Here is a 24,921-nt window from a genome sequence, read left to right as displayed (position 1 = left end):
TTCTGCCTCCTCTGCTTTATCACCTACAAAAAGATGGCTCCTTTGTAGGGAAAGGAAAGAGAATGACTAGAAAGGAAATTGCCAGTTTTATAGGTTCAAAGACAAAAGCTTGCACTGTACTAGGGCATTGGAGGTTGGAATTAGTGTTGTGGGTTTTTTTTTTCCCCCCCGAACTCAGCACCTATTTCAGTTTTTTTTTTTTTTTTTAATTATTCAACTCAAGCAAAAACAGTGAGGAAGTCACCTAGCAGTACCTTCTAAGTTTTGTATTATGGATGCTGAAGAACTGACACGCAAACCTTGATTTGTCCTATTTACAAATGTCCCTAGCAGTTTCTAGGGTTAATATAATTCTGTACATTTGGTTAACTTGTTTTTTAAAAATACAGGAATGAATTAGAACGAATATGAAAATACTAACAATAATTGGGCACATAATTCCAGAGTAAAATGGGGACAATTACCACTGTGCTGTTGAAGAGGGAGGTAAAAAAATAAATAAATAAAAATGAAATAAAATAAAATAAAATAAAATTTTTTTAGCCTAATTTTTCTTAAGGAATTTAAAAACGTTACACTAAAAGTGGCTTTATGTCATAGAGATCAACTAAGCTGTTCTGCGTGTTCTGGAAGTCAAGAGCATTTTACAGATTGGTATTTAAAAGTTAATTTCTCTCAAGTGTGATTTTAATTGGATCTATCAAAATAACAGTGTTATTTCAATTCCGCAGATACTTATTTTTATGTACCTACTATTTATCCCTTACCATGTGGGAAATAATATGGTCAGTTTCCAAAGATCACTTGACACTTAAATCAATGAATATTAATGACAACATACAAAGGGTATTGAGAGTTTATTTCTGAAATGGTGCTGTTTAAAAAAAAAAGAAGAATGCTTTAGCCTGCGATTTGAATACTGTCATTGTTAGGAAAGAATTCAGACCCAAGTCTTTTGAGTAGGGTATATTGATTATACGTGACATAAAATCACAGTCAGCTGGTTCAGCAAGTTCGATTTTGATTTTATAGCTAGATGCAGTTACATAGATGTGGAATTGTATATGTTTGCATATATGAATATAGGGATGTATGTAGAGAAACAGTAGAGTCTCCCAGAGCGAAAGCAGCAGCAGGGGAAGCACTTACCACTGTGCGAATTCAGGTGCATTTCTAGCGCTCGGGCATTTGAAAAGCTCTTGGTGCACTGCGGGAAGGGGCACAGGCTGGAAATCTGAGGAGCACTGTCTTCATTCTCTTCTGACACCGGAGCCGCTTCCCTTTGCCTCCCGCTGCAATAGTACATCAAATGGGCCTGCAGATTCCGCTCGCTTCGATACCAGATGCCACAAGACTTGCAAGGAAATATATCCTCTGCGGGCGAAAACACAGGGACGCATTAGCTGCTGCCCATTTGGAACCAGCCCTGAGTGAAGCAGCATTTAGTTCAATGCTTCTCAGAGACCGCTCTCGGGTTCAGAATTAGGCGATCAGACAGTGATGAGTGCAGTCTTGGGTGCTATTCCCCAGCCCAGGACCGAGCTTTAAAAGCAATGTTACACCCAGTGCGATTTACCTTCCCACAGACTTCAGAAAATGGTACTGTAGGAGGCTCCAACAGGAAAAGCGCAGGAGATTAATTTTAAGTTGTTTACAGTGTATTTAGGGTTTAGAAAAATATGCATTTATAAATAGCAATGTGAAATGGCTTATCTGATTGACTAAAAGGTAAGGATCTGATAGCTGAACTAAAGTCAGCCCTGACGCCGGCTCCTGACATCATTCGTTCATTTAATAAATCAATTAGAGAATGTCTACTCTGTGCTAGAGACTCTATGCTGCGTTGGGTGTAAAACAAGATAAAAGACCCAAAAGCGGTCATCAGGGAGCTCACAGTCTCCTGGGGCAGATGAGTAAGTGGTCAGGTAATTACATTAGGCTACAATGAGCAGGCTAATGGAGGCGTCTGAGGAGTGCTTGGGGTGTGACTCTAGGTGTGTGAGGGGACTGAAGGAGGGACAGGGTCAGGGAAGGATTCAAAGGGAGCATAATGACATGCCCTCGCTGAGTGGTGAAGACGGAGATTCTGGAGGTAGTGAAGAATGTAAGTGAAGAATGAGACTCTATAACAAGAAGGTTGGGTCTTAACTGCACAGCCCAGGGGAAGGCATGGGAGCCTCAGAGAGGGACTGGGGGAGGGCTGGGGGGCTCTTCCCCAGGATGGGGAGTGGAAGAGATAAGGTTGGAGGAGGCAGGAGCAGTGATCAAAGAGTCTGTAGGCTCTCTTAAGAAGTTTAGATTTTCATCTCAATGATTATGGAGAATCATTGAATCGTTGTAAGCAAGAGACGGGCAGAATCGGATATTATGAAATTACAACAGCGCAGTAGAGTTTCGAAGGTAGTCAATTTGGAAGGAAGACACGGCTGGGAGGAGGCAGTTGCGATAATCGAGGTGAACTATGACAGAGTTTGAGTTGTAAGTCACGCTAGGATATTTTTGTCTATATTTTGCATGTATTTACTCATGAACATTTTCTTCCCGTCTGTGTTTTCCCCTTTATCTATTTATAGCCAAGGAAACGGAGATGGAGTGATTTGCCCATAATCTTGCAAGTAGGTGAACTGGAATGAGACCCAGTGGGAGAACTCTTCCATATCAGCGGCAAAGGAGCCACAGAGGAAGGAAAGTTATATTGAGGATGTAGAATTGACTAGGAGTGATGAGCGCTACTTTGCAATTAGATGCTAGAGAGGAAGGTAAGGTCTCTTCAATGGCCAGGCTTCTTGTTAGCATCTCTGTGTAACAGTTTCATTCAGCTCTATAGGGAGCAGACGACAGGCAGGTGAGGAGGTCAGGCAAGGATAGGTGTGGGGACACCAAATCTGGCCTAGTGTTGTTGTGTAAACCTGGCACTTTGTAGTGAAAGGGAGCATACCAGATAGCATTGGAAACTGGGGTTAATCCAGGCAAACTGAGGCATACGGCCGCATTAGATATGTGGGACTAGATATTCCTGTAAGAAATACAGGGAACATGCGGAAGGTGACGACAGAGGTCTAAAACGCAGAAGAAACAGCTCTATGTGAGATCTGTGAATTGTGAATACAGAGTTGGTGGTGGAACCCATGATAGTGAAGGAGATGGCTCAGGGAGAGTGCGTTAAAACAGACAGGAGGAAACTGAGGACCAAATTCTAATGAATGAGAAGTAAGGACAGAGAGTACAATATAGAATTTCAAAATAAAATTTGGTTATAAGATTATCTCCTACTGCTGTTTATTATTTTGGCTCTTCCCACCAATTCAGAGGGCCATACTGCTTCATGTAGTGTCTATTTAAGCAAGATGAGTTTTAACTGATTAGCTCATTTCAGAATGAGACCAAAGACTGTATACATCTATGCTGATTTATTTGGGATCAATAGTTATCCTGCTATAGAAAGCAAACACAGTATAATCTCAAATATAATTAAAAATCACATTCACACATTGGAGCTTCACAATAATTTAAGGTACTCTCAGTATTTCTGGTAACAAAACCCTTTTGCTTCAAATTCAAGTTTGACCTATATTATTTCTAGTTCCTCACTACCAGAATCAAAGTAAAGATCCAGTAAAAGAAAATAACTACATTTACATGAAGGAAATCCCAAAATTTTACCTCAGGCTAGGGGCACTAGATTCAATGTTTGGAAAAACAGTAATTCCAGATACACTCAAGAATTTCTTTAAAGGCTACTGTGACAGCAAGAACGTAATTATTGATTACGTATTGAGTATTTATTTTTAAAATATCAAGACATCATGACAGTATCTATAATTCTGCATCATTCAGTCTTAGGAATTTTCAGGGACATTTTTGATTAAATGCAATACCTCACTTACCTACTGGTTTGGAATGTATTCTCCTCTTACGATATGACTGATATTCATGTTTTCTCACAGAGCTAGATAAAAACAGAACTGAGTCTAGAACTCAGACCTGGGGACTCCTAGACCACTGATTTTCTGTCCTATAAAGTGTCCCTCTGTGTGCTCAAGGAATACAACTAGGTTCACTAGTCATTTTAATATAAGGTAATTACAAAGGCATATTTGCCAGAGTCTACAAAGCTTATTTTTATTTTTTTTAAGATTTTATTTATTTATTTGACAGAGAGAGATCACAAGTAGGCAGAGAGGCAGACGGGGGGGGGGCGTAGCAGACTCCTGCTGAGCAGAGAGCCTGATGTGGGGCTTGATCCCAGGACCCTGAGATCATGACCTGAGCCAAAGGCAGAGGCTTAACCCACTGAGCCACCCAGGGACCCATACAAAGCATATTTTTAAATTCTCCATGCATGTGTGGAGTTCTCCAGCTCAATGTATTTTTCTTTATTTTCCTATGTTTCTTTTTTGTTTTTGTTGTCATATTAGCTGATGTCTTGATGTACTTCCTCTTTATTAATATACCTAATCACAATTTGATTATTTCCTTTTTCCTTTTTTATTTAAGTTTCTAACTCTATAGCCCTTAAGGAATTCCACAGCTATTCTACTAAAGAAGCATCAATGAAAGCTCTTCGATCTCTCATAGCTAAGTAGCCTTGAATGTCATTCAACTAGTTTAGAAAGTCAGTTTTTGTGTGTGTGTAACATTCAAGAATCCAACCTGAAATGAATGAATTTAATTGTCCTTTTCATACTCTCATGAGAAGCAATCACACACACACACACACACACACACACACACAGAGAAGATAAAATGAAATCACAACACTGGTTGCCTGCTAGTAGACATTTTTTTTCTCCCATAAATACCCATCAGCACTGCAAAGCTCTTGGACAGGGCTACTGCCCGCGGCACTTACTATTGACAATAGCCGTGGGCAGAATAGAAGCCATGGCAGCTTGCTGAGGAAGCAGCTGAATGGAGTCCAACAGGCGCGCAGGGTACATCCCTTCTGCAAGAGTCATCTGACTGGCAGCTTGTAGCCTTGAGTCGAAATCCACCACAAAGGCAATTAGCTCTTCTCCCTCAGAGATGGCCTTTGTCGTGGTGCACCAGAGCTGACCCCCTATGAAGGAGAGAGAAGGAAAAGAAAGAGTGAATGACGTAGGACGCTCCAGCCTACCTTACACCAGATTGACAGCAATGGCATCTTTCGGTTTTCACATCACTTTCTACTGGGGGAGAGTGATGGAGACCAGGGCTGTCCCCCTCTTCCCTCCTAGGTGGAAAATCGCACACCTAGCATGAAATGAACTCTTCAGTGGCCAATAGTAGGAGAGAACTAAGAACCAAGAACAGACATCATTTGTGGAGAGTTTTGGGAACCGTGTGCCTTCTGGGGTTTGCCTTAATCATTACCCATGCTAAGACGTGGTCTCCTGCTTACCAAGAGGCCTGGTAGGGATCCAGCCGCAGAAATTATTGCGGGTGAGCCTCTGCCATTACTCTTTCTGTACCTCGTGGGAGTCAAAAGTTATTTCTTCCTTTCTCCCTCCCTTCCCCATTCTCTTTTTTCCCAACATACCCATGTGCCGAAAACAAAACAAAACAAAAGTACATGAACGCTCCTAAAATATAGAAAGTTAAAATGACATTCCAGCTAGTTCTACTCTCTTTACGTCTGGTGCCATTTTTTTTTTTTTTTGGCTTAGTGATCTTTACTTATATAATATTCCTTATAATGCAGCTTCTTTATTTCCATTTACCCTGATTGAACTTCCTGAAAAGAAGATATGCCACAGATCCTTTTCAAAAGGCTTATTTAAATAAAGATTTGTTTAAATGAAAAGAATCCTTTCTTCAAATACTAAGATATACTCTGGCTCTGCACTTCAAAACGATCACGTGTGGTGCATTAAAAAGAAAATTAACTATGCAAGTACATCTTCTAATGTATTGGAACGCGATAGCGTATGCTCATTTATTTAACATGTTTAGACAGGCAGAGCACTTATATTTTGTTATCTACACTCTCAGGCCTAGATACGTATCCTGTACAGTTATGCCTGAAATAACGTGGCATACTTGATATGTTATAAAGCTTTTTTTTCTCATTGTGTATATATTGCAGAGCTATATATTGTACTCATTAAGGAAGCAAAATTTGTACCCATTCTGATAAGTAATATTGCTCTGTTTATCTTTCAGCATAACTGTCTCTTCAACTGCACTTCATTTCCTCCATCCTTAAATAGATCATAGTTTTTAAACAACTTGTGGTAAAAATCTGCTGGAAAAGATAACAACAGCATATGCGATGTCGCCCAGAAGAATCGGGACACTTCCTGAGAAACCTCGGACAGCTAATTACACCAGCGGGTGACGTCTTAAAGGTAAGTAAACAGAACACCCTCCCAGACAGAACAAGTCTATGAAAAAATACAGCTCAGATTCCGTACCTCGAATGTGTGTGAAAAGTTGCAAAGTAAAACCCAAAGGTACCAAAAGTAAAACCCAAATCTACCAAAAGGCTAGAAAACTTTTTTTTTTTTCCACTTTGACTCTTAACGGATCTGAAAGCACCCGAGTTTCGCAAAGTTGAAGAACAGATTCGCTTTGGCGCTGACTTATTTCTTTACAAATACAAAAGCTAAGTGGCATTTCTGTGCAAGTGACTGAGCCCGGCTCAGTGGCGGTGTGTCTGCCAGAGCCGGTTCCTCCCCCAGGAAGGCTCCTGCGTTCAGCGGCTCAGCCTTCTCTGATGTGCATACAGATCCAAACTACTTACAGCTGTAGACAAGGTAATCATTCGCACCTTATCTTTCCTCTGGGGTATAGTTTATTAAGTGAGTCTTTGTAGAGGAGAGGTGGGGCGGGCAGAGCAAGGCGCGGCAGTCCAGGTTTCCTTCCTCGCCGGCTCTTCGGGAGTCCCTGGATTTCAGGGATGAACGGAACGACTTCCCTTATTGATAATATGTCACCCCTTTTGAGAAATTTACATTTTTAGCAAATCCAGCTGTGGGTATCTTTCGCAAAAGGCAAGGTTTAGACTCAGGTTCCCAGGAGAAACAGATTTTAGAGAAGGTGCCACGCATAGCTAATCCGTCTCCCAGCAGAGACCGATGTAGCAGGATGACTCAGAATCCGTGGGCTCCAACTCTTGACCAGAAAGACCCACTAAGTAAAGGAAATAAAACTCAGGAATATTAAGTGTAATGGCAAGTAAGCAAAAATGATTTTTCTACATGATTAAACAGCCCGGCGATAGTAATACATGTTTTCCGACATACTGAGTCATGTTTCATATTTTATTATCTTCATCATTTCATCTCATTTTATGGTTTAGAAAAGGCATCTCCTTTAGAAAGGTTGAATTGGGCTGAAAATGTACCAGATAGACTTAATGAGGAAGTCAGTTGTTCTGGGATTTTAATCTCTCCGATCATTCATTCATCCGCTGTTCACCGAGCTCTCTGTGGGGGGCTGGGCTGGGCTCACTGGCTTCACAATCAGAATGGACACATAGAGGCGGATGAATGACAAGACCACAGTGTGGGTGGCGTCCCCTAGCGCCAAAGAAAATGTGAGAGGAGTGACTAATGGACACGTCTCCAGGGAGTCAGGCAAGCCACCCAAGGTGACTTTTTTACTGACTCATGAAATAGAAAGGTAAAATAGCAGAAGTATGTGTGGCGGTGGGGGGGGGAGCTGGCAGATCCATCATTGCTGGCAGAGAAAGGGGCACGCAGGCCAGGGCAGGATTATGGAAGAGCCTGACTGTCCCGGGAATGGTTCAGAGGCCACCTGGCCGGGGCATGGCATCTGAGGGAGAAAGGGCTGGTCACAGGCAGGGGTGTGCTGGGACCAGCCTATACTGGAGTCGGGGACACAACACTGGAGTGGTCAGGCATTTTCTGTGCTAGTGGCTATCACACTGGTAACTTGAAATCAGCCACGGTGAGAGTTGCTGCACTTGCCACTGGAATTAGCAGACATTACGTATCAGGCCTCCCCACCCCACCCCCACTCCCCCACCCCCGCCAGAAACGTGGAGCGCAGGGCCAGACAGCTTTGAAAGTAACAGAAAGACAGTTGTGCCTGGCTCCTCATGGTGGGGAGATGGCATCATTTTTTTTTTTTTTTGAGTGAATAAATGAATAATGATAGTGGCTTTTCTCTCCCAGAAGAAAGATCTCAGGGTCCTGAGGACCTGAAACTGGAAGGGGTAGGGAGGGGCACAGGAATTCCCACCCCAAGGGCCATTTGGAGGCTCTGGTACTAGTTCAGTTGTGAGAGGTGTAAATTGTGAGGGAGAAAAGGGCTCTCAGTTCAAGAGAGAGAAAAGGGGAGGATTTCCTGAGATGAGGAAGAGGAAGGAAGCTGCTGGAAAAAACCTGAAGGTTTGGGTCTGGGAGATCAGAAGGTAGGGAAGCCATCAACAAGGCAGTAGAGCTGGTTACAGACAACAACGAGACAATTGTATTAATTAGGAGCACTTTCTGTGGGCCTAATAAGCTAAGTGGTTTATGTACTTCATCTATTTTAATCCAGTCAATTTTTCTGGGAAGTAGGTGATATTTTCCTCATTTTAGAATTGAGAAAATTGAGGCTTGAAAATTGAGGTTAACTAACTTGCCCAAAGCTACACACATGGCCAGTGGCAGAATCGTGATTTATGGCTCTGTCTGTCCGACTCTGAAGCCCAGGTGTGCACCCGCATGTCGGCTGTATGTACGTGGGTGTATGTGTGTGCGCAGAAATACTGGATTTTGCTTTGAAAATGTAAAGTCTGAAGTCCCTGAGGGGCTTCTGCGTGAATGGATTTAAGGAGGCAGTTGGAATTTGGAGGAGACCTAAGGCTGGAGGAAAAAAAAAATTATTTTGGATATCATTAGCACATTCTAAATGACTGTGGATGCTCTTTGGATTGATGTGGTGATGCTAGGAGACTACAGAGTGAAAAGAAAAGAAACATTGAAATTTGGGAGATCTCAACAATTCAGATGTAGGTATATGAGAAGTGACCTTTTAATGACAAAGTGAGCTGGACACCTGGGTGGCTCAGTTGGTTAAGCATCTGCCTTCACTAGGGTCCTGGAATCGAGTTCTGAGTCAGGCTTCCTGCTCAGCAGAGAACCTGCTTCTCTCTCTGCCTGCTGCTCCCCCTGCTTGTGTGCTCTCTCTCTCTCTGACAGATAAATAAATAAATCTTTAAAAAAAAAAAAGCACATATTTGGAAAAGTTATAGGGGAACCAAGAGAATGGCACCACAAAAACCAAGGGTTGGCTCTTTGAAACCATTTGGCTGAATTTTTTAGATTGTGAATTTAGAGTATTTAACTTTAGGGAGTCATTTATAAAAAGAGAAATATGTCTGGTATTGTAACATGATTTCAATTATAGATTCCAAAGAAATATCCCAAATGTGATTACTAATTGGGGATGTGATCCCTTCTGCAGGATGTATGAGCAATGGAACTGGACAGCCAGGGTATACATTTTGGCTCTGCCACTTACTGTGTGACTTGAACTTGTTACCAAAGCACTCTGCAGATCCATTTCCTAATCCTTGAAGATGGGACGCTGATAATAGTACTGGATTCACAGTGTTATTGTGGGGATAAAATAAGCTAATAGATGGGACATATACTAAGAACCATGTAACTAACTGGTCACAAGTATCCTTTTGGTTTGGTCAGGTTGAGACAATTATTCTCATTTCTCATTGTCCTGCTAAATCCAAGAAAAGAAATCTCACCAGAAAAGGAAAGAAAGTGTGTCAGTTCATTGAGCAACTGTATCCTTGATTCACCAGAGAAAGCCAACCCCTTTCAGAAAAGGAAACTTAACGGTGATCCATTCGTGGATCACATACTGTATCCTGACCAGTTAAAGAAATAGTCTTTAGTGCTGACAGGTTGAGGAGGCAGGAGAACCAGTTTCCTACCCTTCGGTTTTTGGAACTAGAGTACATATGGCCAACTCTAATTTATAGTTGAATAGAAGGACTTCTTATCTGTCTTGATTAAGGAGCAATCCAAGTGCATGCAAAGGCTAAATCATGCTGATAGTTAGCTATTTTGGTGTCTTCATCCTACTGACCTCATGTTCAATGGAAACGGATCAAAGAATGTTACATATGGTTTTAAAATGAGAACACAACCATCAAACAACAAAACCCAGAAAATAATAAGTTCTGGCAAGGATGTGGAGAAATTGGAACCCTTATGCACAGCTGGTGAGAATGTAAAATGGTGCAGCCACTGGAAAACAGTACGGTAGTTCATTAAAAATTAAAAATAGAATTAACTTATGGTCCAGCAATTCCACTTCTGGATATATACTCAAAAGAATTGAAAGCAGGGTCTCCAAGAGATATTTGCACACCTATGTTCATAACAGCATTATTAAAAATAGCTAAATCATGGAAGCAACCCAAGTGTCCATTGACAGATGAATGAATAAGCAAATGGTGGTATATAGATACAATGGAATATTCAGCAGCAAAAAGGAAAGAAATTTAAAAAGTACTAAAAAGGAAGGACATTCTGACATATGCTAAAATATGGAAGAAATCTGACGCATTATACTAAGTGAAATAAACTCGTTACAAAAAGATGAATATTGCACAATTGCGATGCCACTTCCGATAAGGTACTGACGGTATTCAAAAGCACTGAGAGGGAAAGTGGGTTAGTGGCTGCCGGGGCTGGGGGAAGGGCAAATGGAGAGTTAGTGTCTGATACAGAGTTTCAGTTCTGCCAGATGTAAAGGGTTCTGGAGATGGACCATGGTGATGGTTGCAGGACAATCTGAATGTCCTAATGCCATGGAACTGTACACTTAAAAATGGTTAAGATAGTAGATTTAATGTTATGTCTATTTGACCACAGGTTAAAAAAAAAATTGGGAAAAAAGGGGAGCACCTTTTTTTCCCCACTAGAAACCACCATTGTGAATCTCGAATATTTGCACAATTTTTTTTTTTTTAGCCACAGTTAGACAGGAATATCATTTTTATAAAGTGGTTTCCATGTGAGATGGTTTAAAGCAACAGAGTAAGTTCTCTCCCATCAACTTTCCTAGGACAGCTACTTTAAAGAAACAAAGCATCTTGAAAGTTCAAGTTACTGCTAAGTTGGAGTTGACTGTATTTGGCCACCTTAACTGTTTTCATTTGAATGAATTTTGGAGACTTGTGTAGATCTGACTGTTTCGAGTGATGTACCTCCTGAGATTTTGTTGACTTGGATTTCTGCTTGTGCTCGGGGCGCCAGTGGAGTGTTCCTGCCGAAGGAAGTTTTCTGTGGCTTTCATATACAGTAGTGTGTTTGATGCCCCCAGATTTAAACCAAGTAAATTTTAACATACAAATCCAAACTAACAGCATATTGATGGGAAAACAAAGAGAGTTATGTAAAGAGGTGGGGTTCTATGTGGCAATATCATATATGCTTAATTGATAAAACTCTCCCAACTTTCTTTGCACAGGCATCGGGAGCAAATGCTCTTGGTGTAAGGGATCACATGTTAATAATAATGAAGCGTAGCTGGCATCCCAAGTCCCCGAATGTATCGGTCCTCAGCGCAAAGATGGACAAGAAAGAGGACTTGACTGGGAGGTGGGTAAGAAACTTCAGTCGATCTGTTACTGAGTGATCTTGGAGAATTGCTTTATGTACCTCATCTAAAATGACAGCCTTAGGCTAGATATCCTATAGATGATTATTATCATGTTGTAAACAACTTTTTAAGCTTTTATGACCAATGGGCTAATACTAGTAATAATCACATTTATTAAGCGGTTTCTCTGTGCTACTTTCAGGGGACAGCGCTAAGCGCTTCGCATGCCTTATCTTAATTTCTCCCAAGAAAGCTGTAAGGTGGCTTTTATTTATGCCCATTTTACCATCATATCATGGGTATAGGTCAGGTGTTCCAAGGGCACACGGATAAAGGGGACTTGGAGGAAGGGAGGAAGGTGTGGATGATGGGATTTGGACAAGGCAGTCTGGCTCTGGATGCTGTACTTTGGAAAAACCAGATGTCCCAAAGGAGTCACAGGGACCTCCCGTGTTCACTAACTACACCGTGCCACACTTGATCATTCAGTTTTTGAGGAATTTCAGCAGTTATCTCTCCGAATCGGAAATAAGATGGGTGACTTTATGAGACAGCATCAAGAGGAGGACACAGTGACGAGGCACAGCTGTTAAGGGCACAGCTGTGATCTGGAGCAGAATATCCCTATTTGTGGAATAACTTCAGGTTACCTTCTAATAAGACCAGCCAACTCTTAGAAAGCACTTACTATGTGCCAAGTGCTATAATAAACATTTCACACCTATTAAACTCGTCTGGTAGTATTAAATAGAAAGTAGCCTTTGCCCAACTCCCTATTTTAATTACTAGTTGAGCTGGACTCTAAAAGGGCATCAAAATTGCACATAACCACAGGGCACTACTTGGCCATCTTGACCACACAGTCAATTCACCTGGGAGCTCTTAATCAACGCCGATTTCCTAGTCCTACTCCAAATCAGTCAAATCAAAATCTCTGGGAGTGATGTTGGGCTTCATTATTTTTTAGAAGTTCCCCAAAGGGCTTCAAATGCCTCCAACATTAAGACTCGCTGGCATAAGGGGGGTGGCTATCTGCCTTTGTACAGGGGAGAAGGACTGAGATGCTACAAGCAGAAGTCTCTTGATAATCAAATACATAGATAGGTCCAAACAATCCAGGAGGGAGATTTTGAATCTCAGAAAATGGCAGCTGAAAACAGCTCTGAATTCCCCCCTTTCCCCGAATATTTGAAGAATGTTGAGAGTGTTGAGTGAAAAGGTGAGGAAAGATGGATAAAGCAAGGATGTAAGGACTTACCGTCACCTTTCGACTGAATAAACCAGTTAGGAACTTGGCAAATTTGTGAATGACATTAGGTTGTAGAACGTTTGATTCTTTATTATTGTGAAGGTTTGTAACTTATTATTAGAAACGGTCAATCATATCGTTTCCCTCTCAAAACTGGGAAAGATCATATTGTACAAACCAGAGCCAAAAAAAAAAAAAAAAAATCACATTCCTGCTGCTTGGGCGTGAAGTCTTTATCAAATGACATCAGGCTCTAAAGCAGCTATCTGATACCTCTCTCGGTTCCACCAAATGGAAAGGTTATTTTGGGATCCTCTCTTTGTCTGCCTCTTATGCTGCAAACATAGTCACTCTTCCCAGTCTCCACACCCACACACGGCTCCCTCCACAAAAAAGGACAGATATGTTCAAGGTTCCATAGAAAGTAATAACCACCAAGACCTTGACATTCTTGAAAAACCATGGACTTACTGTTCTAAGTAATGTTTATGATCAAAGTTCTTGTGCAAACAGATATGGTTCCTAACAGGAAGCTTATAAATTTTTTTTTTCATAATTGCTGTCAAAACTGCAGTGAAGTATACTACAAGTTTCGATAATAAAGAATAAAGTCACAGTTCAAGCTCAAGTATATTTTGGAAATCCACGCTCCTCTTACTAGAAGCAGTGCCCTGAAATATCTCTCCATCCTGCCAAATTTTTCACTTGCACTTTTTATTATTTATGAAATCAGTGTCTGCACAATGTCATGCAGACCTCTGCTGATAAACTCTAATTAAGATTAAGACAAGCCTTTTGGAAAGGAGCCCATCATTAGCAAACATGATAAACACAAAAAATACTCCCTACTTGTCAACCAGGAGCAATTCAGTAACCTAACAGTATTATCTGTTGCTAGGTTACAGAGCTGACAAAGCTTCAATTATATTGTTCGACCATACCTATAGAGTTCTGTATAAGCAAAATGTATCTGGTATAAAAGCATTTAACTTCGTCCATGCTATCTGCAATTCATGGCTTCTTACAATAGTAAAAATCAGGTTAATAATTACATAGCAAGCTGAAAAATCTTTTCCATGTGTTATGTCTATACATGCTTCTTTCTAATTTATCTGTGTGATTGATAGACGCTTGCTTTGTAAAAATGAGGAAACACAAGCAACGTGATGCTGTACCCCTCAAACCCGACTACATCTGGGCTCATCAAGATACGGACCTAAGCTTAGCATAAAAATATACAGCAAATTGAACCAATTAAATCACATTTAGATTCCGTATTTCTCTGCCTCACTATGTACAAGGATAAGGAGCCTGAAGCAAATAGACAAGGATACCAGTTTGAAACTTTATTTAAAGCTAACCGTACACCCCCCCCCCCACACACACGCACACTCACCTAACAATACAAAAGGAAATCGGTGGTCTACGGTCATTTATTCTGATGGGTTTTCTAAGCATATATTAAAAGCTGAAGTTAGTGAGTTCTACTACATAGCGTTAAGTCATTAAGTCTTACTTCCCTTTATTAGAGACTGAGAACTAAAGAGGGGGAAAAAAAACCCCCATGAAACAGCCTCTTAAATACAAACATTTGACAGAGGGAAAACAAAGGAAAATGTCTATGTCAGTCACACCTTGAGATTTTACCCTTTATGGTTTTTCTTGGTGTGTGTGTGTGATTTTCGTGCAAATTTGGAGAAGAAGTAATCACATATAAACAAACCAGCATTTTTAGATAGCTCTGGCAACAAAATGTTCTATCATAGACTAAGTTGCTACAGGATTTTGGTTTCTTCGAATGGACAGTGCTATTTCTGCATTAATCTAAAAGTCTGTCTCCTTCACAATGGGACAGAAGATGTGTGTCAGAAAATGGTCAGTTGCCAATCAGAGTTTAGTTAATCAAGATTACCCATTGGTCTACAAGAGTAAACTAGGATACCTCTTAGGCACACTCAAGTAAATTAAATCCTTTCCTCTGGGGGAATAAATGGGCTGTTTAACACACACACAGAGGGACATGATGTTTCTGGAAGTGAGAGAAACAAGGTTACTTACTTGTTCGGTCATTAACTTCTTTTATTCGTATGAAATAATTTGAAAATCCAACATGATGCCTGCTTGTGAAATTTAATTTTTTCATAACTGGGAAGCAATTGGTCAGAATAACTCCCTAAAAGCGAAATAAATGCCCCATTTCAACACCATGCGTGTGAATGCCTAGATCTCAAGCTTTAGACACGACCACGGTACGTATATCTATACGTAGCCACATTGTTTAATACACATTTTATAATGAATTCAAATCCAATACTGTTGAAATTCTTGACAGTGGAGTAGTGCAAGGAATAGAACTTATAAATTATGTGTGCCCCTTCTTTGAAAACCGCGGTGGAGGTTTCTTTGTGCATTGGCAAATACAGTAGGAATATGAGGTATTGTGTGGATCCTTCTGCACAGCACCTGATAAAAGAATAAAGAGCTGTGACATATTCTTAAAACAATAGAGGAATTAAAGGGAAACAATGGGCCAGCTGCTTCATTAATACAATCAAAAGGGAGCCCAGCACAGAGGAGTCCAGATAATTAAGCATTACTCTCTTAGACCTCCTTTCTGTAATAAAATTGCTTAAAAATGTATTAACTACTTCATAGTTGTTAGATAGATCTTTGCACTTGTTTATTTAGAGTTGATTAATGCCTTTTTTTCCGTATGCAGCAACATGCCAACTCATAGTTTACAATAGTTTTTGAATAAAATAGAGTGAGAATAATTGATAAAGATCAGCACAGTACACAGCAATAAATCAAAAGCATTTTGCAAAAGGTCTTTCCTGTTTTTAAATCATCTTTAACATTTTTCATTTGTATTTATAGGCGATGTGGGGCCTTTGGGGGCATACAACTTTCCCATCCTGGCACTCCTGACATCTTTTTATAGAACATCCTAGCAGTTCCTGGGAAAGGGGAGAAAATCAGATTTGACCAGCAACTCTGGGGTGTGTCTTTAGTATCTGGGCCAACGGAGAAAACAGATTTTTTTTTTAAATTATTCTTTGCCTTTTTCAATCAAGAGGGATGGACACACAGCAGAATTATTTGTCAAATACACTATTTATCCTTCATTAACTTGATTTAAAAAAAAACGAAAAACAACTTTTTATGCTCTTTATGTTAAAACACAATTTACAATATAAGATATCAAGGCTTTCATTCTTCAGCTCTTCTGTAGGCAGCCTTTCCTCTGATGTCAATAGAACAGTTAATTGCTTAAGAACTGGAAAATTGGGAACTGAGGACTGTGTGTTGAATATTGAAGTGAGGATAAAAACTATACTCTCATTTTTAAGGAAGCTTCTGTGAACCCAACGTTAAAATTACAAACTTTACTGAGCCCTGTGGTCACTTTAAATAAGGTTGATTCTATTCTGATGATTTTAGGATCTTAATTGAGAAAGTGAGATCAAATTACAACAGGAGTCAGGGAGATAAATGAATAGAGATACTTAACCATATTTCTGAGATTAAGAAAAGAAAGATTTCTGCTTTTACACATGTTACATATGATTTCAAATTTATCAGCTGGAGTCATATTTCCAAAGATCTTCCTGTATTAAGTCAATATTTTAGAAGATACGGAATATCTAATTCCAGCTATGAAACCTGGCTTCTGGATTTAGTGGCTAGTTCCCTATCAGATTCATAAGTTTCCCTTGAATATCAGGAAATAAAAACATAGAAACTAACAGTAAGTAGGTGCAAATGAAAAGGACTATTTTAGGAAATATTATTTTATTTTAATAATCTACATGATTATTGAAATATTTTTTTCTTTTGATTAAGCCCACAAAATTTACTTTGTTAGGGAAACATAAAGCTAAATAAACGTGAATTGTTTATAGACTTATGATCAAGTGGATCCTTCCAAGGACACATCTTTGAACACCTCAGGTTTATAAATTATGTCTTTACAGCAAAGCAGACTGCTGGCAAACTGCTAGTAATGCTATAGTGTAAAAACCATGAAATTACAGTACCCTCCTTCAGCAAGTATTTTAAAAATGAGGTCAACATTATCTGTGAATTATCTGTCATTTCAAACATTATATGCTTCATTATTTAGATTCAACAGATAATACTGGCCTGAGCAGAACTCAGACACAAAGAAACATGAACACCCTCATTAATTTCCAGGAATTACCTGCATGATAAATAGGAAATACTATCATCCCATTTTATAGATTTTGATTTTATAGGGAAGCGAAGCCGGCATGGTTAAACCAATGTGTTTCCTAAACTCTTCTTACATCACGTAGGAAACTCCCCAGGTGGAATCTGTAATAAATCCCCGCTAGAGCTTTTGGCTCCTGGCATGCATTCTCTCCACAGAACTTTTCTTTCTTTCTTTTTTTTTTTTTTTTTCCTGTAGGAAAATGTCTCCTACTGAGATAATTTCTTTTCCCTTTGAAGAAGCACACAAGAAGCCCCGTTAAAAAAAGTGAACAGCGTCCTTGTGGTCCATTCCAGATTTCTGTCGAAGTGTCGGTACAGAAAGGTTTGCCCCATGATTAAGAAGGCATTGAGAACTGCCTGGAAAATTTTCTGCACTAATGTGCTGGAAGTCGCATCAGTCACAACGTGTTGGGCTGAGGCAAATTGATATTGCTGTTTCCATGGGATTTCAACAGGAAAAGTCTGCTCCTGCAGCCTTTTCAGCATTCCTGGGTCTGTGCTCTGGTCTGAGATGTGCTGTGTCATGGCTTCGCAGGAGTTCACCGTGGTGTCTTGAGGTGGCCTGTCTGACGGTCTGGCTGCCTGGCCATCATGCTTTTAAATGGCTAGCCAAGAGGTGACATGACACCCCAAAGGTGATCTGTCAAAATTCCGCTTGCAGCTGATAAACTGATTACAAAGCTGCTTAAGACTCTGCTTGTAAACAAAAGCATTTATCAACTAATAATTTGCAATAAACTGATGTAACTCCCAGCTGAGCCCCTAACTGTAATTGTCTTTACCATCTGCCTATTAAAATACCATTCTTCATCAGCAATCAGGAGCAGAAGGGAGGAAATCGCCACCAAAATACACAACTTGCGAGCTTATGAATAATCGGAACGCATTCCGCGTGTTCATTATGCTCGTGGGTGGGGTACGCTTCATTTTCATTCTTGCCCAGCCTGGGAATCCTCAGAAATTAGGTGGAGGGGAAGAGAAGAGCAGAGGGGGGGAAAAATGGAAACATTGTGCCTACTGTTCTGCAGAAGAATAAATTATCCAAGTTCATCATAGGAGGCTGTTTTTAATTTCTTTTTTTCCTCCTTCCAGTGCTCTGAAATATCCATTGCAGCATCCTGATGAAAGCCCCCCAAGCACGAGGCTGGAAATGAACCTCTCTATTCCTTTTGCAACTTGTCCATTTCCATTACACTTCTTTGTTTTGCTTTGTCTTTTTTTTTTTTTTTTTTTTTTTTAAATTCCAAGAGGCTCATTAAAGTTCTCTAGGGAGTCAGTTTAGAAGTGGAGACTCCGATGAAGGGGTGTTGAAGGGCTGGCAGGCCCCTGCAGGGCCGGGTAGATGCAGGAGATGAAAGTGCCAAGTGGCTGGCAGGCCCCCGGCAGTGTAGTCCTCAATCCGCCACCACCACCGGACGGCCTCCATGATCGGTCCCCGCCAGCACCTAGAGCTACTCTGCTCAAAACCCCCTCCCCGAAAGTGGCTTTCAACTACACTTTAAGTTTGAATGGTCAGAAACTCCTTGTTCTTAGAAGAAATCCGCCTCTTGGGCGCTGACCTGATGTATTCATGGAATGAAGAAACTAGGGAAAGATGCTGAATTCCTCTGCATTGTGATCTTCTGGAAAACTCTCTCTGAATAGCCAACATCATTCCATGTCATCCCATGCTTTCTCAGAGTTTATTAACGTTTTTACTTAATTTACTCTGATTTTCTATTCACAAAATATACTATTTTTTTTAAAAAAGCCCACAGTAATTCCTTAACACACAAACTGACTTCATGTTGCTATTTAAATATATATATATAATACTTTTCTCATATCTCTTGGCTACCAGAGGATGTTCCTTTTTTCAAGTTATTCCTTTATTCAGAGAACACGATGTCCCTCTGTAAGACCTCATAATTCTCCTGAAGGACACCATAGGCTATGTACTATGATAAACAATGAATAACTCCTATTATTAAGCTTCAAATTCCAGAGATGATAATTCGTGTCAGCTTTTCTTATTATAACATCATTTAAATTAATGTTTATATTTTTAATTTGTTTTTCTAAGAGTTTCCCATAGGTAATTATTTTTCTTTACAATCTACTGTTTAATACAACAGAACTAATAATTGCCTTCCATAGGAATGATGGAAATGGACACTCAAGCATCTGTTTCATATTGTATCTGGTCTAGAGAAGGTTAATGGGGAACAATGGGTCTGATTTCCTGCCTGGGTCTGAAGGATCTAAAATGCAGGCAAAACCGCATTACTATGTTCCCTGAATTTGAGAGACATCAAATACTAGGACAAAGATCTGACGACATAGGTTTTATACAGCATAAAAATCTTCAAAGACAATACCTGTCTGAAGTAGAATTCTTTCTAGAAGTACTATCTATCTGTCTTATTCTACCTTCAAGACTTTTGTTAAGGCTGAGATTTTTTTGGTCACAGAGGTTTTTTAAATTAATAAATAAAATATGCAGCAAGAGTTTAAGTAGCTTGTTTAAGTATGTTGACTTATAAAGAAACTGTAACATAATTTAAACTTATAATTTAATGATTAAAAATGACTAATGTTAAACTTCCATGTTCATTAACTGCTTCCAAAAAGCCACGGAGAAATGTTAGTATATTGTTTTGTTTATTTTTAATATTTAAAACTTTTTGCACCAGGTATATATTTTTTTAAGATTTTATTTATTTATTTGATAGACAGAGATTACAAGTAGTCAGAGAGGCAGGCAGGGACAGAAGAAGAAGCAGGCTCACCGCTGAGCAGAGAGCCCAATGTGGGGCTCGATCCCAGGACCCTGAGACCATGACCTGAGCCGAAGGCAGAGGCTTTAACCCTACTGAGCCACCCAGGCACCCCCCAGGTATATATTTTCATGGCATGATTTAAGTGAACTTAAACTTCTTATTTGAAATGTCTCTATTCTACAGCTGATTTTAGAATTATGATGTAATGGATTCTGCTGAAACATTTCCATGTAAAATGAAAGAAATTTATAGTACATGGAAACCCTTCGATTTTCTTCATGAATCTAGTCCTGCATATCTATTGATGTATATATATACCTCATATTATTGATTTCTGCGGACTTTGAGTAGTTTGGTCATAAAACAAAGTTTTGAAAAAGTAATTACCAGCAGATGGCGCTCGGTGCATTCTATGAGGCCAGCCCTCAGAACAGAAAATAACGCTTTATTTAATTCTATTTTATCCTAAATGTGAAGTTGCTATACCAAGCTTTATAATCTCTAAAGATTTCTGTTAATTGACTAAACAACTCTGTGGTAATTTACAGACTGTCCTCCGATGCTCATCTAAATGGCACTACTTTCAACTCAAGTGCTCGCGTGAAGATAACAAAGCATAAAGACGTAACCTTTTTCTCCCCCAAACAGGAGAGGAACAGAAGCCTGGGTTCTTGGAGTATAGCAGAAACACACCAAATGCATTTTCTGGTTAAAATAAGACAATTGCCATTTCTTTCTTTCTTTTTTTTTTCTTTTTTTTTTTTTCTTTTTAACACCTTACTTAAATGAAGCAAGCAGAGCCCTTGTTTTTTAATGGATTTATAATCTGTATCATAGCTGTTTTAAAGTTTTTTTGTAATAAAACTTTTCTAGTAGATATTTATTGATTACTGAGACACATTCACTACCTTGGAGTGTTACCGAGAATTATGTGTCTGTGCTGAAGAAGGGGAAAAAAACCCCAGCTTTGAATGGTAAAGATTTTTATATATTTAAGACCAAATAACCCTTAGAAAGTCTGTCCCAAGTGACATGCTGTTTTTCTTTCCTTTACCCCTGCCTACCTTCTTCTCCAGAAAGAAGGAAACTTTGCTCTAAACTTCAAAACACTTTTTCTAATCACCCTTAGGTATCTGTAACTAGCAGTATTTCATTCTCTTTCATGACAATTAAAGTGTGTAAGGAATTTTATCTGAGTGTCCTTATAAATCTCACTACACTCACCTTCTCCCACATCTTACTATCATTCTGTCATTGACTGAGTGCTTTTCCCCACTTGATTGTAATTTGACCTGGCATATGGCAAAGGTACCCATAGTCACACTACATTCTTAACCTTTGTCCTTCTTATGTGGAAGTTCTAGAGCAGAGTCCCAATTATATAGCCACTTCACAGGGCATCTCAAACTTGAAAGATTTCAACTGTGGAATTTTTGGCAAAGTCCCCTCAGAGTGACTGGAAAGTGGGCTTGGTAACTTCAATGGGGTGTTATGTAATAAGCATCATTGTGTATCCCACCTTCTTTGTTTTTTTAAGACTTTTATTTATTTATTTGACAGACAGAGATCACAAGTAGGCAGAGAGGCAGGCAGAGAGAGAGAGAGAGGAGGAAGCAGGCTCCCTGCTGAGCAGAGAGTCCAATGTGGGGCTCGATCCCAGGACCCTGGGATCATGACCTGAGCTGAAGGCAGAGGCTTTAACCCACTGAGCTACCCAGGTGCCCCCCACCTTCATTTTTTTAAAGACCCACTTAAAACACAATATATTTTTTAGAACACATATACTATAGCTACCCTATAACCTTAATACCACCTAAGAACATTGAACCTTTCTCACAAATCATATCAGCTTTAATAAAACGAGACATTAAAAACAAGTGCTCAGTCAACCCAACAGCACATCATATAATTTCAAAGGAAGAAATGGGGCTCCAAGTCATTGTAACTCCACAAACAGAAAGGGAGTTGTGGCTCTGCCCAGTGCTTTGAAAATCCCATCTTTCAAGGTCGGCCCTTGACAGTCGAGTTAGGAAAGGCAGTGTGGTAGGCAGGGTGGCCTCCTGCCAAGGCTGTTGCGGATGAGTGAGTGATCTTAGGGGAATGAGCTGCAAAATCTCAAATTTTTGTTCATGTGATGATAAAACCAGAGCCAAATGATTTTTCTAAGACTTGTATGGCCTTCTGTTCCATTTTATTGTGCAGTTTGGAATGATAAATTTTACTGTGCATTAATTTGCACAAAAGGGTCAATGCTATATTCAAAAGCGGACCAATTGTTTTCAGCAAGATTAACAGTAAAATATGTTGTCTTTATCCTGGAATGGGTGCAAAAATCCTCAGACTGGTAGCATCTGGCTATTGAAAAATATACTGTTATCACTGCCTTTGCAAATGAAGGGGAGAAAGTTCTCAATGTGTCACTGATCCCTCTTAGCTGGACTCTGTTGTGACAGGATTTGGTAAAATATATCCATGTTTGATATCACATTTCATCAGTGACTTTAAGCTATGAATCTCAAGTAAAAGAATAGAGAACAATGAGAAGACAGGGGGGTCTTCCTCATGGAAGGTTTCCTCAAGTACCTCAGAACAGGTCAGGAGCAGAAGTCTAGGGACAGGAGAGTGAAGGGAGGGAGGAGTGACAAAGAAGACGATACTCAAGTGTGCAGTGGACAGGAAGTTCATCAGGAGAACGGGCTTGGACGGTGTCATGATCGCTACATCAACATATGTTTCTTCGTCTACCAATGCCCAGGTGAAAAAATACACTTCACTCTGGATCATCTGCATTAGAGGGAGACCAGAGGTGAGCAGAGGAGAAGTCATCAAAGAGTAATCTAGACACGGGTTCCTAGGGAAAAGGCAAGGAGACTGGCATTGCTTTAACAGCTTTTCTCTTCAATTCACTACGGCTCCCTATGTCTCTGTCAGTCAGACCTTCTTCTCATTCTGGGTGGGGCTTTTTTATGTTTTATGAATTGCTTCTTTGAATGCTTTTTATTTATATTTTTGAACAGATGCCTGGAATATTTTACTACTGCATTTTTGTCTTCAGTTTTTGAATGGATACTTTTTCGTATAATGGTTTGGGGTAGCCAAGGTATCATCCAGATGTTATTCGGGAGTTCCTAGGTAATGAAACAAAGTATCTTCTAAGGTTTAGTCAAGAATTGAAAAGTATAACTGAAGATATGGCTTACTGTGTAATATTTCTCAAGCATTTACTATTTGAGCTCATTTTTCACTCCTAGTAATAGGGAGATCCTTGGACACGAGCCATCATTTGAATAGGAGTTATAGATAGCTGTGACAGAAAGTCACATGGCTCTAGTTTGGGCTACTATTTTCCTTAAGATCAATACCACCACCTTCTTCTGCTCCTCCTCTTTTTCCTCCCCTTCTTCTTCCTTCTCTTCCTATTCCTTCTTCTTTTGCTTCATAAGCATTCATATGTTCAAATTCCTACTCTCTGCCTGGTGCAACAGCGCGTCATTTGCATGGTTTACCTCTCTGGCTGTCCTACTGAAGAGCAGTGCCCTGAAGAGTCAACCCCGTTGTCATAAGGAAAACTGCTAGAGGCACTTATGGGTTTACATTGCCACTGGCACCCAGGAAATGACTGAGAGAAATCTGTTGGAATGGTGCAAACCCCTCCTGTAATTTTTTCCCAATATTTTCACGAACCATTCTTTCAGCTCTAAATTTACTAGATCACGGATCCCTAAAAGAACAACGTTATCAATTCTACCTGAAGCCTATAAAATTAAAATATAAATAAAAAGGGAAACAAAATTAAGGTGGAAAAGAAGGGAATCAACACTTTTTTCAATAAATTTTTTCTTCTTACAGGTAAGGAAGATGTAACAGATTAAGTTATCTTTCTTTATATGTCTATTAAAATGGAAATAACAGAAGAAGAGAAATTATTGAGGCTATGCCTTTTTCTGTTTTTTTGTTTTGTTTTGTTTTGTTTTTTTGTTTTTTGTTTTTTCCTGAACACAAAGGGTCCACCAGAAGTTGAAGTATTCACTATAGCCAACATTTTAGGGAGTGGAAGATTGCTGAAGAAGGAACTGAAAAAGTCAAGACAGGATATAATTAAAGCTTGAAAAGGATTTCAACAGAGCTAGGGTCAAGCTAAGGACAAATTGTGGTAATGTTTTATAAGCAGTGATAAGAGGAAAGACAGGCAAAGGAGACACAGCTTAAAAATAAAAGTTCAAGATCAAGGCTCATTTTAGGATTTTAGTCTTTGAGAACCAACAAAGTTCTAAAATAAGGAAAATGGCAATAAAGTCAGAAATATGGAACCCCCTCCCATAACTCCCTGAACACTACCACACTAAAGAGAAAGGAGAGAGGAGAGGAAGGCAAGGAGAGAAAACAAAAATAATTCTTACTCTAGGGAACATTTATCTGAATCTTTGAAGTACGGTATTGTAGGAAGTTACACTTGGGCCAAGAAGTGGCCAGTGAAGCCAAGAAGAGACCTGGCGGGATCAGAGAAAAAATCATAGGAAAAGGGTGGTTGAAATAAACTCATGATAGATCCTGATCTTCATCTTGAGTAGCTCAAGTAGCTAAACCTAGCCCGGCAGCAATGCAAGAAGTCTACTTTTATTTTAACAAAGTAATATGTGCTTCACAAATGGCCCCTTTTCCCTTGCAGATGATTCTGTTTTACAGAGAATATGAAGTAAAACAATGTAAAAATCTACCAAAACCATGAACTATCCTTGGAGAAGGAAGCCTGAGAGTTTTTCTTCTACTTTCCAATTAAAACATATGGAAATAAGACACTTCAAGGCATGTATTTATCTTATGGCATTGAATATTGTTCACGACAATATACATATTTAAGGCCAGTGGGAACCATGGAGGGCTTCTAGACCTTCTGTTAGAGATAAAGAAAATCAAGCTCTAAGAAGTTGGGTCACACAGCCAGTGTGTTTGTATGTGTGTGTGTGTGTGTATACACTCTCACACACACATATGTATATTTTGTTTTTCACATGGGAATAATTCATCATCCATTGTAGGACTGCTGTAAGATTGATACGTAGTTCATAACCTTAACCATGTAATACTGGTTGATAGTTGTTAAACTTTTACTATGCTAACTCA

General features: G+C 39.6%; 1 protein-coding gene across 2 annotated transcripts in view; it reads right to left on the bottom strand.

The window, feature by feature from the left end:
- ZFPM2 (zinc finger protein, FOG family member 2) overlaps nucleotides 1-24,921 on the bottom strand; it is a 453,888-nt gene that overhangs the window by 5,396 nt on the left and 423,571 nt on the right. For both annotated transcript variants that reach the window (XM_004771329.3, XM_004771330.3), the window contains 2 exons: nucleotides 4,853-5,059; nucleotides 1,150-1,374 (listed from right to left, as the gene is read on the bottom strand). In XM_004771329.3, the coding sequence (XP_004771386.1) occupies nucleotides 1,150-1,374; nucleotides 4,853-5,059 (432 nt within the window). The remainder of the gene's footprint in view (nucleotides 1-1,149; nucleotides 1,375-4,852; nucleotides 5,060-24,921) is intronic.

This window comes from Mustela putorius, unplaced genomic scaffold (assembly GCF_011764305.1).
Source record: "Mustela putorius furo isolate JIRA1106 unplaced genomic scaffold, ASM1176430v1.1 tig00000228_pilon_pilon_pilon, whole genome shotgun sequence".
Classification (NCBI taxonomy): Eukaryota; Metazoa; Chordata; class Mammalia; order Carnivora; family Mustelidae; genus Mustela; species Mustela putorius.
This window is presented reverse-complemented; position numbering and strand designations above follow the sequence as displayed.